Source organism: Solanum tuberosum, unplaced genomic scaffold (assembly GCF_000226075.1).
Source record: "Solanum tuberosum cultivar DM 1-3 516 R44 unplaced genomic scaffold, SolTub_3.0 scf00396, whole genome shotgun sequence".
Classification (NCBI taxonomy): domain Eukaryota; kingdom Viridiplantae; phylum Streptophyta; class Magnoliopsida; order Solanales; family Solanaceae; genus Solanum; species Solanum tuberosum.
Genome location: NW_006239319.1, coordinates 114966 through 132229, shown reverse-complemented (window position 1 = coordinate 132229; position 17264 = coordinate 114966). Strand labels below are relative to the sequence as shown.

Sequence of the window (17264 nt, the reverse complement as noted above, 5' to 3'; positions counted from 1 at the left end):
CACATAAGGTTATTCGGTTTGGTTCAAATTTTTTTCCAGTTTTTTCATAAATTAAAAAGATCATCCCAATTGTTCAGGACGGTTATACACTTAAATAAAAGTCCACATTTTTATTGAAGAAATGACATAAATCGGTTTGACTCAGTTAGGTTCGATCTGTTCAGACGGTTTTTCATATTCCTTTGACACCCTACATAAACCTTACCCCTAAATAACATCTTCAAACTTTTTTTTTCGGTTTCTTATCAGCGTTTAATATCCACATTGAAGTTCGGCTAAATTCAAATAGAAAAATCCTATGTTGATAGTAAAACACTCCCTAACAAAAATGACTCTATACACAAGTGGACTCGAATCTGAGACCTCTAATTAAACATCTTCAAACTTAAAGAAAAATAGACATAAGTATTCGCATACTAGTCAGTAAAACATATTATTATTGAAAATTATATATAAATGTTTTTCATCTTTCTAAAATATATGGATTATAAGAAAGAATAAAAACAAAATAGTTTAATTCCATCAACTAAAATATACATTTATTTAGATATATTTAATTGAAAATAGTTTCTTGTGTGGGATAGTTGAGTAATTTTATTCTGTAATGAGTCATTTTATCTCTGTTTTTTAATTCATTTTTGCTCACCGTTCTTTGAAAACCATACTATTATTTGATAATTATATATAATTTTTTTCATCTTTACTACATACCTTATCTTTAAATAACATTTTAACTTTTTTTTTTACATTTTATGTCCGATGTCTACATTAAAATTCGACTAAATTTAGATACAGAAAGTCCTTTAGCAACTGTGTGGAGGTTAACACTATTATCGCCATTTTGGTAAATTCAATAAAAAGACAAATCATAAATAATTTTCAAGAGATCATTATACATTTTGATTGAAATTGAGATGAACATTTGCCACTTATTCAAATATAGATAGAGTCGATAGAAGTTTTCTGTTAAAATAATAATATATATTTATTTAACTATTACTCTCTCACATTATTATTTATTTTAATAAAGTAATATTACATTTTAATTGTTTTATATCACTAATTCCATGTGAATTGCATATAAAATGAAAAGAATTTTTGAAATTTTATAAGAATTGTTTTAAATAAAATAAAATTTTATTGCATATAATATAAGATCTTACGACAATTTTAAGTCAAGTGAATGCTTTTTTTTTCTTCTATTATTTTTTAGATTATGATAACCTTCCGATAAAAGAGGAACAGTGACATTTTAAATAAACTGAAATAAATTAAAATATAAAAAATAAAAGTTATAAATTTAATCTAACATTATTGTATTTCAAATATCCGCGCAATGCACAAATACGAATACTAATTAAGTATAAAACGCAACTTCGTAACCAAAGGACTCTGATTAAGCATTTTCAAACTTAGATCTTCTTTTATCTTTTTAAACATATATACTTTCAGGATAAAAAATAGGAGTTAATATCTCAAAAGGTCACTCAACTTTAGAAATTTATCTAGCAAAGTCACTAAACTTTATTTGATATCAATAAAATCACTCAACTTAGGCTTTTATATCAATAAAATCACTCAATCAATTCCTTATTAAAAACAATTCACACCACAAATAAATTATTTTTCATATTATGTTCATGATTAAACTATTAAATACATGACTCAAAATTACTATTTCATTATAAAATAATAAAAATTCAAAATAAAAGATAAATTTGTCAAACTTTGAACCTAAAATTCTCCAAACTAGCGTCATGATACATGGAACCTCACTTTTATTTTATTTATTTTTAAAATGAAAAAAGAGATTCACACAAGAAATTTATTAAACCATCACAACAAGTGTGGTTACCGTCAAATGAAGCAATAGTAATTAATCAAATGAAATTAATAAATTATCGAAATTGATTAAACTACCAGAGCAAGTTTGACAGTCGACATCGCAATGAAGCAGTAGTAATCTACCAAATAAAATTGATAAAATTATCTTTTATTATTTTATTTTATAATATATAATAAAGTAGTAATTTTAAGCTATTTATTTATTATTTTAATTGTGATCATATATTTAAATTTTTTATTTATTTATTTAATGATAAATTTGATTGAGTGATTTTATTGATATAAATGCCTAAGTTGAGTGATTTTATTGATACAAAGGTTTAAGTTGAGTGATTTTATTGATACAAAATTAAGTTTAGTCACTTTGCTAGATAAATTCTTAAAGTTGAGTGACCTTTTGAAATATTAACTCTAAAAAATAGATATTTAAAGAAAATAGTGTATTGTGTGGGGCAGTAGAGTAATTTTGTTGTGTGATGAGTCATTTTCTCTCTGTTTTTTCAGTTTTTATTTTTTCTCTTCGTCATTCGAGCCTTTCATTCGGGTGTGTATTATCTATCAGGTGTATTGCGTCTTTGTTGTTTTGTTTGTGTGCTGCTCACAAGACTCTCCTTTTTTTTTTTGTGTTGAAAATCCCAATCGCTTATAAGCCCTAGCCACCATCATCATAAACTCATTTTTTCTTTGAACTCATGTTCTTTTTCAATCTTCGTCAATGGACTCTCAAACCCTAATGATCGGACCTTCATATCATCTCTCCGGCATCTCCTCCCGCCGGTAACAATTTTTCTCTTCATTTTATATTTTTTTGATTGATTTTTTTTTCATGTAGCTTTTTGTTGTTCTTATTTTTGGAGCTTTTGAATGCTTATTTATGGTATATTTGCTTGCTTGAACATGCAAAAAAAAAGGTTTAAGCTATGAACGAGAGTATTTGCAAGCTTTGTTTAGCTTCTATTCCTACTTGCATATTTAATACCGACAGCTGAAGCATCAGCGTTTTGTAGTTTTTTCTATGGGAGTTATTAGAAATCGTCATCTTTATCTGTTTTTCTATTTTTAGATTATTTGATTGTGTCTTGTACTATTTTTCATTTCATTCCCAAAATTAATGCCTTTTTTTTCCTGACTTTTTTCTTATTACATGGGGGGCAGGAGAAGGGGAAATGGGGGAGGGGATTACAAGGTGAGAATGGAATCCTCACCAACAAGGTGAAAGTGAAAAGTTCAGGTAGCCAACCCAACCAACTGAGTTACTGAGACACCCTTTGACTTCTTTTCATTATTAAAATTGGTGCCTTTTGTTTTCTTCCTGAAATAATAGACTACTATCAGTTTGTACTATTCTTGTAGTTGTTGTGGTGGAGGTGTTAGTACCTTCCCCAAAGTTTTAGTTTGTGTTTGCATATCCACTGCCTAATAGCTGTTTAAAGTTTTCGTCTTTCTTGTAAATGATAATTGATGTTCTAATTTTTTACATCAGCTATTAATCTGTATTAGTAATTTCTTCAGGAGAGTGTTTCACCATGGTGAAACATTCTGCTTTATGATGGTTCTGTTCCATATCATCATTATTCTGGCTAAAGGTGAACCATGTTCAATGAAGGGACAGCAAAACCAAGCAGAGTATGATGCATGTATGTCCTACAAACCCAATGAGGTGGATGGCTTTAGTGGTGATTTGTCATCTGGTTTCGTTCTTGAGAACCCCGTACCTCGTCAAAGTCTTGATAGCGTGTGTTCACATACAGACTTGTTCTGCTTTCCACCCAGATTGCGGGGGTTTTTGTTTGAAGAGAAGAATGCCCAATCACAAGTGGAAGAAGTTTCTGGGGTTCAATCTGATGTTGATATAGGATCAGATGAAGAAAATAAAAATCTTAGTAGGTCATCTGATTCTTGTATTTTCAAGTTTTTGGGTGGAAGAACAATTTCATGCTATTTGAGTTACCAAGAGTGTTACAGTGAATTGCCTTGTAGTTGTATAAGAAGGAATAGGCAAAATGGTGTTTCTTTTAGTGAAGTGCCTTTGTCTGATGATAAATATCAAAAATTGAAACCAAAAGCAGAAGACGAGACAGACAGTTTCAACATTTTGGGTGGTTCTTCCCCTCATGTAGAAATCAATCCCCCTTTGCTTGACTGGGGGGAGAAGTATTTATATTTTCCTTCATTAGCTTTTCTAAATGTTAAAAATACACACAGCGACAGGACACTGACTGTATTTGAACCTTATGGAACCAATTCTCAGTTTTACCCTTGCAATTTCAGCGAAACATTGTTGGCACCTGGTGAAACTGCATCAATTTGTTTTGTGTTTTTGCCTACATGGTTGGGTTTCTCTGCAGCGCAGTTTGTTCTGCAGACTAGCTTTGGTGGTTTCTTGGTTCAGGCTAAGGGCTTTGCTGTTGAATCTCCATATCGCATACAGCCTTTAGTCGGTCTTGATATTTCCTCTAGTGGAAGGCTGAGTAAGAATCTTTCTTTGTATAATCCTTACAATGAAGCCCTCTATGTTGAGGAGGTAACTATTTGGACGTCTATTTCTTCAGGAGATAATACCCTTTATGCAAAGGCAATTTGTAATATGAATGAAGGTGAAGATTCAAACAATAATTTCAGCTTGCTTGGTGTTAAGGAGTGGCTGGATGTCAAGGGTGATGAGGTTGGTATCCCTCTAGTTGCAATTAGACCCCATAGGAATTGGGAAATTGATCCTGACAAAACTGAGACCATCATAGAATTAGATTTCCCTAGTCATACAAGGGGAGAGATATTTGGTGCCTTTTCTCTGCAGTTGCTTAGCTCTTCCAAAGGTAAAGCCGATACAATTATTGTCCCTCTCAAAGCAGAACTGGGCAAGATGTCTGCTCACAGTGAGCTCACGGATCCACTTTTTTTGTCTATTCAAACTGTAGAACCATGTGCTACTGATGGTACTAGTGTTGTTGCTTTGTCAGTGAGAAATGATTCTCCTTACATATTGAGCGTTGTCAAGGTAAGTGAGGCTGGAGAGAACATCAAGTATTTTCATGTCAGATATGTTGAGGGACTAATACTCTTCCCCAGTACTGTTACGCAAGTCGCTGTGGTCACATACAGCTCCCCATCTGTTCAGCTTGATCCTCTGGTGCAAGCTCATGAAATGAGCATGAACTGTAAATTGCTCGTATCAACTAATGACTCAAGAACTTCTGAAATTGAAGTTACTTGCATGGATGTAGTCAGCCTTTGTTCAGGAGGTAAATATGACACTTCAATTGGTCAAGAAGAACACTCTGATGAAGTAGAACTTGGAAATACAAGAGCAATCTCTTCAAGCAGCAGCATGCGGTCACCATTAGAAAGCAAGGTATTGGAATTCTGCTATTTGGTTCTTATTATCTCTCATTTCGTGGGTGTGGCATCTTCTTTTCAGAGGATATTCTAAACACTTAAATGAGTAAAAATAATTTGTTAAACTTCAAGAAGTTTCAGGGCTGTTAGATTTGAGAATTCAAGATTTGTCTGTTCCTATTAGAGGCATTTTTGCAAGCAACTGGAATTTATATTTATTCTTTTGTCTGAAACTAATATTGTGGCAAGAAACTCAAACTAAGCCCTTAAAAGGGATCTGTGTATGTAGAGTATAGAAGTCTCTTTTTTTAACTGGTAGAGTATTGAAGTCCTTAATTATCAGCATAAAGTAAGACTGAAGATTGTGTCCTGTAACATGTGATAGGTGGAGCCATAAATACCATATCATGTATAATGCAGGGGCTCTTCTTCTCTATCTAATCTGTAGTAGGAGATACACCCTTATACTTAAATTTAATGTATCAGAAGCACTGAAGATAGCTGAAGTCATCTTCAGTGGAAAATAATTGTGCATGTTCAGTGTATATTTCAGGATGCTGGATACAATTGCACTCTCTGATGGAAGTTGTTTTGGTTAACATTGTGTTTTTTGAATACATAATGGGAGGGGATTCTTCTGCAAATATACTCACACAGTCACATGATAACTTATACTCCCTCTGTTTCAAAAAGAATGAGTTGCTTTCCTTTTTAGTCTGTTTCAAAAAGAATGATCCCTTTACTTTTTTGGCAACACTTTAATTTCAGCTTTCCACATGGCATATTTATGGCCACAAGATTAAAGGACATTTTGGTACATTTGACATTTAATTTAGAACCACAAGATTGAAAAGTCTTTTTTATTTTCTTAAACTCTATGTCAAGTCAAACTAGGTCATTTTTTTTTTAAATGGAGGGAGTAATGTTTATCAATAGCTTCATTTGATTTATTATGCTTGAATCAGTGTAACAACTCCCACAGAATTTAGCAGAAATGATATGGAATGTCCATAGTGAACTGTTTTTACTAGTTCAGCAGAGTTGTACTTCTGAGTCGTATTTATTTCATGTGAAGCTTCACTTTGTTTTAGCTTTTCTTAATTTGAATGTACCTGTAGTTGAAATAATTGTCAGTACTGTATCAGTCGCATGCCTTTGTTTAGTACAGATGTATATAGAATTAGCTCCTGATTGTTGATTTTTCTATCCATTTAATCTGAAGGCTGTGGATACAACAATGGCAGATGAGTCGGTATTGAAGAACTGGAAATCTCATGCTACTGCTAATGGCATGTCCGTACTGGATGAAAGTGAAGTAGTGTTTCCAGTGATTCAAGTCGGAAGTTATCACTCTCAGTGGATCACAATAGAAAACCCAAGTCAAAAACCAATCTTGGTGCAGCTTGTTCTAAACTCCTGGGAAATTATTGATGAGTGCAAGACTTCAGGAAGCCATTTGCAGCCTTCTCTATCAAGTAGAATAGTTGCTAACTATTCTATTGCTCCAAAGAGATACGGTTTTTCGCTAGCAGAGAATGCAGTAACTGAAGCACTTCTTCACCCTTTTAGTAAAGCATCATTTGGTCCAATTTTATTTCAACCTGCAGCTCGATGTCAGTGGAGAAGTTCAGCTTTGCTCAGGAACAATCTTTCTGGTGTGGAGTGGTTAACTCTCAAAGGATCTGGGGGGTTGCTTTCTTTGGTCTTGCTTGATGCGTCTGAACCTGTACAGAACTTGGAATTCAAATTAAACATGCCAACCCCTCTTAATCTCTCTTCTTCGGGTGTGCTATATAACATGAAGGATAAATTTCATGCATGTTCCCTGTCATTGTCAAAGGAGCTTCATGCAAAGAACGTGGGGGACTTCCCCTTGGAGGTCAAAAAAATTGAAATCTCTGGAACAGAGTGTGGAACAGATGGGTTCGTGATAAATGGTTGTAAAGGCTTTTCTCTTGAACCTGAGGAGTCTATAAAGCTTGTGATATCATATCATACTGATTTTTCTGCAGCCACTATACATAGAGATCTTGAACTGGCTTTGGCAACTGGTATACTTGTTATACCAATGAAAGCTAGTCTTCCTATCTGTGTGCTTCATTTCTGCAAGAGGTCTTTGTTCTGGGCGAGGGTGAAGAAATTGCTCGTCACAATTCTTTTTCTAACTTCTTTATTCTTTCTGGTTATTTGGTGTGTCATACCCCAAGTGGTGGCCTTTGGCTCCCATGAGTGCTTGCCTAAGAGTGGAAAAAGCTATATGACATCTGTTAGTCATACTGGAAAATTGTCTCGCATGCATCCCACTGAGAAACAGATTGGCAAGTTCCTCTTCTCCTTTAAATTGAACGGTTTGCTTAGGTCAATTGGGGAAGGTGAGGCTCTGTCAGTTGAAAGTTTCAGTACATGTGAAGATATTCAAGCTGTCTCCCAAAATCAAAGTGTAACTGATCAGAATGTGAATCATTGTGCAGGATATAACTCTGTATCAGATACCCAAAAGGGAATGGAGGTGTCATCCTCTGCAAAGTTGGTAGCAATTCAGAGTTCTAATATATATGAAACCTCAAAAGCTGGTAATCTCACTGTCAAAATTGCAAAAGAAAAAGGGAGGAGGCGGAAGAAGAGAAAGAATTCTGCGACTGCTTTGGTTGGAGTTTTTGATGTTTCAAGTAGTCATAGTGGCAATTCTACACCATCGTCACCCCTGTCTCCGACCTCAAATTCAACACCTCGTCGGCCATCTCCACAGTCTGCTGATGTGGATCGACCTGTAAAGCTCATCAATCCCTTTGCTGATGTTGGTAATCATCAATGTAAAAAAAGTATACACCCCGAATTTGTATCTCAGAGGAATGTCTTGCAGAGAGAGGTAACCTTAACGGATGGTGGAAAAAATTCTTGTCCTCCTCAAGAGAAGCCTGCTGCACCTAAAAGATCAGCCAGCAAACCTGTTCTTCTGCCTTCAGCAACCTTCCCTTGTGCTGATAAATCTGCTCCTCGCTTGATGTGTCGTCAACCAGTATTGGCTTCAAGTTCTGTAATTGCTCCTCATTTACGAGCTCCTGGATCTAAACCTCCAAATCAGATGGCAGTTAAAACTGATGAAAAGATGGGTATGGAGGAAAAGTTTACTTATGATATTTGGGGTGACCATCTTTCCAATCTTCCCCTTGTAGGTAGGTCAAAGGAGGTATTGGAGACACCTCCGTGTGCTTTAGAAAGCAGCTCCAGTAGTTTCTTTCTAAGGGGTCCACAGACCCTTATTACCAACTTCCAACAAATAACTGTAAGTTCTGACCGTGAAGGTTAATGATAATTTAGTTAAAATCTAATCTGCTGTCTATATTTGAGTACAAGCACTTACCTCTTAGATAACTTTTATAAAAAATATGTGCATAACCATGTTTTGATAAAAGATCGACAAAGTAGGACACAACTAATTGCAACTATAAAACAGATCAATAACCATTTGATAATGGAATGTAGAACTATAGACACACCTGCATAATGATCGAATACCAAAGAAAGCATCAAGTTACACGAGTTTTACTTTCGTCATTTTGGAACATGCTTAAAACTAAAACTGTCTTGCAAAACTGTTAAATTGTATTTCATACTTAAATCTTGATAGACTTATCTATAATTTTGAGTATAATAATTGCACCATATTGCATGTCAAATTCCTTTAATGTAGTTTTGGATCTTCTTATCATTTAATGCTAGATCATATCATGTAATAGGGTGCCCGCAGTTATGTAATCTAACTACTCCTGCTGGTTGAATTGACATCTTTCATTGGATTAATTGATCAGTTATATAGGGTTTTCACCCTTTCTTTTATTGAGTAAACAATAGGAACAATGGTGATTAGAATCAAGTCATACACGACAAGTGACAACCTAGAAATTTCCTCCACTAGGGAATGACTTCAAATTTATTTGCTTCAGTTGAATTTTCTCTTACAATGCCTATTTTCGTCTCTTGTTACTTTTTTAGTGCGTCTGAATCATTCCTATTCTCACAACTTCAGTTTCACTTTTTTATTGAAATAGGAAGGAGCACGCAGGTAATGCATCCGTAAAAATAGCCTTTTTCTAATGCCACTCTCATAGACTACTCTATGCATATCGCCTGTGGTAATCCAGATTCTCCTTAGAACTGGCTCCTTTGTTTTCAAAGCTACGGAGTGAATTCATGCATTGTGATGATTTTTACTTAAATATATTTCCAATTATCATGTTTCTGCTTGATATATTTAACAAGGTGGGTTAGAAGTGTAACTCTTACTTTTTAGCATTTTGGGTATACTTATTTCTTCGTTGTTGGGGAAGGTCTGGGTTATTTGAGGTATGTGAACTTTTCTTAATTATATAACGGCTAGGAGTTTTTTTCTACAAGTTGCTCGGATCCTAAAAGAAAATGTCGCTGCATCCGTGATGGATCCTCCAAAAATACATATCTTTGTGTCTTTGGAGGATCCTACATGAATGCAACAACAATTTTTAGAGGATCCAATCATGATAGCACTTGGACATAAGTTTGAGTCTCATTGGCTGAAGAAACTTGTCTGAGACATGTTCTTTTGGTTTCAACACCATAACTTTACTAGAAATGTGCATAACCATGTTTTGATAAAAGATCGACAAAGTAGGACACAACTAATTGGCTATTAAACCAATCTATAACCATTTGATAATGGGATGTAGAACTATAGACATGCCTGCATAATATGATAATTTACCACCAAGAAAGCATCAAGTTACACGAGTTTTTTTTGTTTTGGAACATGGAAAAATACTATGTTTGTCTTGCAATTTTTTTTTAAAATTATATTCTTAGTAATCTTGATATACTCATAATTTTGAGTATAATAATTGCCCTATATTGCATGTCAAATTCCTATAATGAGGTTTGGATCTTCTTATCATTTAATTCTAGATCATCATGTGATAGGGTGCACATTGTTGTGTAATTGAACTACTCCCTGCTGGTTGAATTGGCATCTTTCATTGGATTAATAGATCAGTTACATGAATTTTTCTCTAGGGAATGACTTCAAATTTGTTTGCCACACTTGAATTTTCATTTCCCCTTTTTTTTTCTTTTTCTTCTAGTGTCTGAATCATTCCCTATTCTCACAAAACTTCAGTTTCACTTTTGTATTGAAATAGGAAGGAGCTTGCAGGTAATGCCTCCGTAAAAATAGACTACTCTAATCTATGCATATGGCCTGTGGTAATCCAGATTCTCCTTTAGAACTGGCTCCTTTTGTTTTCAAAGCTCTACAGAGTGAATTCATGCATTGTGATGATTTTACCATAAATATATTTTCTTTTGTCATGTGTCTGCTTGCTGTTATTTAACAAGGTGGGTTAGAAGTGTAACTTGTCCTTTTTAGCATTCTGGGGGTACTTATTTCTTCGTTGTTGGGAAAAGGGTCTGAGTTATTTGAGGTATGTGAATTTTTCTTAATTATGTAACGGCAAAGAGTCTTTTTATGGGAACTGATGGTTGAACTCTAGGTTGCTCGGATCCTAAAATTAAATGCCGCTGCACCCGTGAGGATCCTCCAAAAATGCATAATCGTTGTGTTTTTGGAGGATCTGACATGAATGCAGCAGCAATTTTTAGAGGATCCAATCATCATAGCGCTTGGACATAACTTTTGAGCCTTATTGGCTGAAGAAACTTGTCCGAAGCATATATGCGTTCTGTTCATGGATATCTCCTGCTATGGGATGTCAATCACGGGGGCATCTCCATGAAAGATAACTTACCATATGAAAGTGTTTGTTAAATGTCTTCTTTGCTACCTTGCAGCTCTAGTGACAGTGTAATGTCAAACACTTAACAGCCTCTTCGCGATGAAGGTATTGAAATATTCAGTCTGTCCATATTAATTTACGTTATTGCATTTTTTGTTAATGTGTATTAGAAGGTTTTGTTCTGTAGAGAGCACATCATACTTATTTTCCTTGTTCAATTGGTTGGTAAACTAGCAATTGCATGCATTATTCCCAGATGATGATGCCTTTCCCTATCTTAAAGGCAATCTGGGTTTTCTCAGCAGCCTTTGTTGTTTGATACTAGTTTTAGAATATGACAAATTCAACAGTAAAACTTATTTGATTTTTGAATTTTTTTCATCGAAGAAATCATGAATTTACTGGGATATATGGAAAATTTACCGCAGGTTGGTTAGAAACTTGATCTTCTTGCTACCAATAAGATTGTATATGAAGACTTTTTCTTTATTGCCAGAAATTGATCCGGATGCATCTTCTTGATAAAGCACCCTTGTGTGTTTAGTGCGAAAATTAGACCCCTAAGTTGATGGTATTACTTACAATTGACGAGAAAGGGAAATATTCATGTGTGTGCATAACTAGTTGGAATTCATTCAGTAGCTTTTGCTTAAATAATGTACAATATATGCGGTTAGAGGTGTTCGCGGTTTGGATAAAAATCGATTCAAACCAAAAAATCGAACCAAATTGATTAAATGAACCGATTTTATTTAGGGTTTGGTTTGGTTTTAGATTTTAAAAAAATTGATAGTATTTGGTTTGGTTATGGTTTTGTTCGAAAAAAATTGAACCAAATCGATAAATAATACACATAAATTTTATTATTATACATACGTAATATACTATTTTATAAACAATTTTAAAAATCTTATATATGTACTCATTAAAATTTATTTATAATTTACTTGTGAAAGTAAAAATGTCCAAGGTAAGAACTTTTATCTTATTGGTTTCATATATATGAGTGTCTATGACAATTCTTTGTGGGATTAAAAAAGTCAATGTCTCTTCCTTCTAGGACAAAATTAGTGAATTTTGAAGCTTTATCATAGTAAATTCAATGATCGAAAGTTTTATAATGTCAGTCATTCTAACTATTTTTCATTTTGAATGGATTATTGTAACTATTTTCACGTTTTGAATAAATTATTTCTTTTAATTTTATGTATATGGTTAATAACCGAATAATCGAATCAAATCGAACCGAAATCAATAAATATATATTATATTAGGTTTGGTTTGATTTTGATAATTTTAAAACCGGTTAAGTTGGTTTGGTTTTGATTTTGACCAATGACCGACCCAAATCAATCCGTGAACACCCCTATATGCGGTATGTGAAATTGAGTAGATATGGCCTTGTGTTGAGAAATCCATTAAACATGTAAACAAATTTTAGAACCCAAATTACCCTAGTAATCATCATATTCTAAAAATGAAAACCCTAGCCTCACTTCTACAGTAAGTAATCTGATTTGAATTGTAAGGTGTCATTCTAAAACAAAGGTGATCTACAGGGCCTTCTCTTTCTTCTTTTTCGTGGGCCATTTTCTTCAACAATTTCGAGTTGCTCTATATCTCCAATAATCTGCAATATATTATATGTTTTACATAATAATATCATTAGTCAAAAAAATTATTCTAACAAACGACATTATTATAACGAAGTTCGACTGTACTTACTTTGCAAGAAATAGAGCAATATTGATAGAATTCATCCTTTATTTTTCCTTGGCATATGACACACTTGGGATTTCCCCCGTTTCCTCCTTTTGGTTTCAGCAATATAACTTTGTGATTGTTTATTATATATGGCTGAATTTTCCTAACATCTACCTCACTTTCTATATCAGCTTTTCGAACGGATGCTTTTTCCGATACTTTAAATATCTGCATTATGTTAAAATAGAAGAAGAGATAATTAAAAAGATAGCTCTAAGAAATAATTGCCATATAAAGAAAATCCCCCCCTCTTATGTTTTGGTGAAGGATTATGTACCTGTAAAAATCGGTGAAGTTCATGTTCAGCTTCTGCATCTACCCTCCAACATGATTCACAAAGAGGTTTGTTTGTGCACTTTTTACAAAAAAATGTACAATATTGATTATGTACCTCACATATACAATTATGTCCATAAAACTCAATATCTAGTAGAGGTTCCAACCATGGTGGACGGAGTTTGTTATCCCTCTCCATATCTGAACAAATAATATAGAGAGGTTTTGACAACAAAAAGAGAAACAAAACTTATTGCTTATATGACAACGTCAACAAATTCAATGTAATCTCACAAGAAGGGGATGAGTAGGATGGTGCAACTTTACCGCCTACCTTATATAGAGATGTCAATAACCATATTCCTAATTTGTATAGGACTTGAAATCCATGTGAAAAAAGGAAAGGAAGGAAAAAAATAGTATTATTCCTAGTAATATTGGGAAAAGGAACGGATTACTTTAGTCATTGTGAATTGGCAAGTATGAAAGTTCTTTTTGGGTCATTAGTTGAATATATTACCAAAAATAAACTTGGACAATTTACTTTTATGGTAACTTTTTTTAATCAAATATACAACGATTTGTTTTATAGGCAAATTTAGCGTAGACTGCAACTATTTTTTTACCACAATATTTCGTATGCATTTTAAATATTTTGAATTTATATATTGCATATAAATTAATTTAATTATTTTAGAATTTTTAATCATTTAAATATTACATTATGTCAACACCCCTGGGGTAATCACATCTTGTGGTTATGGCTTGCACGGGAAAATATGTTAATGCAAAGGGATTGGCTACAGGAAAATATATTGATTTTTTTATTTATATTGGTTATTTGACAATTCAGTTTTCTATGAAATTGACGGTCTGACAACGAATGGATTTCAAAAATGAACTATTTTTTACCATAATTTTTTATATGCATTTTTAATATTTTGAATTATTAATTATTATAATTTATAATATCTTTTTTTATTTTATGTAGTTTTCAAATATTTGAAATTCATTTAGAAAAAACTAAAAGATTATATGTCCAAATTTATTGTCAAAATTAAGTAGATTTAATCTCGAAAAGCGAAAAAAATTATTTAGATAAAGTAATTTAATTTTATAATATGAATTTATAAATTAATTTAATTATTTTAGAATTTTATACTGATTTGATCTGTGTACATATAATTGCACAACTTGATAATTACGTTATTTGACAGGTGCAATTTGAGCTAGAAATCCTAATTAAGTTAAACTAAGACGAAACAAAAACAAATTGAATTAATTTCGGTTTGAAATCTAGTCGAAATTTAATAAAAACAGAACGATTCAATCAATTAATAATTTTAGTTAACACGAGTAATAGCAAACTCGTCTCATAAATTTGGACAAATAGAATATGATGCTATTAGTCTCAAACAAAACATCAAAAAAGAAAAGAAAAAAAAAGACAAAACTGAACGACAAAATGAAGAAGACTTGATAATCAAAAAAGATATGAAATACATGCCATATGTTCATAGCAACTGAAATCTTACTCTATGCTATTGAATGTATGTTGACGCAATAAAAAAAATCTAATTTCAAGTTGTAAAGCAAAATAGACAAAATAGATAGAGATAAATGAAACGACAAGAGAAAGAGCATGTCAAGATATCTTATATTAGACATACATCACTACCAGATATATTAATTTTACCTCTACTTTCAAACAATTACATAGATTACCACTTTTAATATTTTATACCATATATTATTGAAGATACAATCAATACCCATATCCCTTAAAACTAGGATTGATTAATTATTTTTACATTTAAACTCCAAAATTAGTGTTTTAATAAAAACAATGAGTATTAGTTAGAGTCAAACTCTAACTCTTCCTCTTCCCTTAATCAGTCGAAATTTACTGTAAAGAAACACTCTATTAAAATATATGTTCTACAACTTGTCAACACACACATCAAATTCTTAGCCTTTGATTATCTCACTCTCAAACCAATCCCACGAATTCACCATTTTTTCTCGCAAGGGGAGACACCTCTCGTGCACAGAGACAATGGGTATTGTTGTAAGCAGCGATTTCAAGACCAATAGATTTATCAAATTCGACATTGACAATGGTACTGCATAGATCAACCAAGAAACTTTGCGTCACTTCTCTAGTCGGATCTAGGCGCAGTGAGCAACACTGATGAATCAAAAGGTGAAGCAAACACTACTACGGTGCGATGCTCTGACCACCCACGAACGTATCAAAATGTTTCAATAACTGGAGATTTACGCATGTATTTGACACATTATTGAGATACGATTATATGTATCTAGTTTTTATCAGTATAACTTATTAAGTATGTATGTATCTAATGAATTTATTGAAGATTTACGCATTATTGAAAATTTACGCATGTATTTGACACAATTTGTTCTTGTATGATACTCATATATCTAAGTGTTTAATTTATTGGATACATTATATATTGATAATAGATACATCAAATTAATAAATTTATTATTTTAAGAGTAATAAAATGAAACAAATCAAATTACATGACCAATATTTACATGTTTTTATCTTTTATTAATAATATTAATTTATTATTAAAAAAAAATAAAATAAAATTAATTAAACATAGATACACTCCTTCATTTCTGTCACGACCTGAGCCTACACCTTGGAAGTGGCCGGCACTCGAGAACCATTGCTGGTCCCCAAACGAACCCTTATTTTGGCTGACTACAAGCGGAAGACTAACTCAAGCATACATAAGCATCAAATTGAAAGAAACTTTTAAAACAGTTTACTGAATCTCAAACATTCGCTGAACATACTGAGTATGAAACATTAGTTTTTAATAAAACATCTGAAACTGAAAGACTCTCCAAAATTGTCTATCGATGAAGCCTCTAATGTATACAAGGATGAGTGTTGGGACAAGACCCACGACTCCTCAAGAGAACTACTAGTAGCAACTCATAAAAACTGAAGTCCTCTAGAAACAAGGAGGTCTTACTCAAAAGTTGATGGAATGATCTCAACAGACTCTTGCTGAAGATCCTAAGAACTTGTATCTGCATCATTAAAAAATGCAGGTCGAATGACATTAGTACATTGAATGTACGATTATTAATATAACTGAATAACAAATAAGTGAATGAAAGGGCTAAAATAGATAACAATGTACTCAAGGTGAACGTAAAGAAATAAAAGAGTTAAATCATTTAAAACTTTACAAAATACTTTCTCATCTCTGAACTCAACATAATAAGTGATATATAAAAATACACTTTAACTCTATTGAGATATTCTGTAACTGACAACCATCACTATGAGCTACGTGATGATACAACGTTTCGCCCACGCTTCCAGAACTGTCTTATACCTTGATGGGGTATAGAACATCCTCAACTAAGTGGAACCACTAAGCTATGCTTAAAAAGCAATAAAGAATCATGTAAAAAGTATGACCCTTTACCCATGTTGGCATACATGGTTTATGGGGGCTGTGAGTTGTTTGTACTCTCCTCCATATCTGTGCTCAATATTACTCCCAATAATATATACTCATCTTCATATGTTTTAAAAAATCATAACTCTTCCTCTGATTTGAGATAATTGCTCAAACTACCCTCTTAAAAGAGGTAACTACTCTTGAAATAACTTTTGAACTCATAACTCATTTAGAAATCTCAGTTTCTCTTTTATCAATGTAAAAATTGATGTTCTGGGAATACATAGTCCCCTTATACTCATACTTGAAAATCCTTTCTCAAAAACATTTCAAAATCATATTATAATATGATCATTGATGATTCGGGAAGTCATACTGCATAAACATTGATGGTATATCTAGATACCATATTGCTTAAACATTGATGACATACTCGATTGTCATACTAATCATGTTTTAGAAACTCTTTTCTCAAAACTCAGTTTAAGAACTCAAGTGTTGACTTTAAAAGGATTTTCAAACTTTATAACTCAAATTATAGGGTTCACGTGGAATTATGGAGATCAACAACTCAACTCAGGGATCTTAATAGAAATAAAAAAACTCAGTACTCATAAGGACTCAAGAACTCGAAACTCATAACTCAACGATATTTCTCCTCTAAAAAATACTCAATTCATAGGGTTCATGCTGAAATATAGACATGAACGAATTAACTCAAGAATTTAAATGCATAACATATAAAAATCAATAATTAGGAATAGAATTTTAAAAAGAAACAGGAACTCAAGACTTCAAAATCAACATATCTCAAGAATACTCAAATCCA

The 17264-nt window shown here is 32.7% G+C and overlaps 1 protein-coding gene across 5 annotated transcripts; it reads left to right on the top strand.

Annotated features, from left to right (window-relative positions):
- Window positions 1-2367: 2367 nt before the first annotated feature.
- On the top strand, window positions 2368-8513 carry LOC102582260 (transmembrane protein 131 homolog). Of its 5 annotated transcripts, none has more exons than XM_006362321.2 (4): window positions 2368-2622; window positions 3358-5197; window positions 6404-7553; window positions 7653-8513. In XM_006362321.2, exons 1-4 carry the CDS (start codon window positions 2561-2563, stop codon window positions 8489-8491), a joined length of 3891 nt encoding a protein of 1296 aa, XP_006362383.1. In that variant the 5' UTR covers window positions 2368-2560; the 3' UTR covers window positions 8492-8513. The 5 variants fall into 5 exon arrangements, with proteins under 5 accessions (XP_006362383.1, XP_015158440.1, XP_006362382.1 ...); XM_015302954.1 differs by adding an exon at window positions 3001-3076 and having other exon boundaries at window positions 3452-5197; window positions 6404-8513; XM_006362320.2 differs by adding an exon at window positions 3001-3076 and having other exon boundaries at window positions 6404-8513.
- Window positions 8514-17264: the final 8751 nt, after the last annotated feature.

Excerpts from the sequence above, each read along its gene's own strand:
- LOC102582260 (XM_006362319.2), top strand. The coding sequence starts at position 2,561 with ATGGACTCTCAAACCCTAATGATCGGACCTTCATATCATCTCTCCGGC. Across the intron at positions 2,623-3,357 it reads TCCGGCATCTCCTCCCGCCG|GAGAGTGTTTCACCATGGTG; the intron begins GTAACAATTTTT and ends TAATTTCTTCAG. Across the intron at positions 5,198-6,403 it reads GGTCACCATTAGAAAGCAAG|GCTGTGGATACAACAATGGC; the intron begins GTATTGGAATTC and ends TTTAATCTGAAG.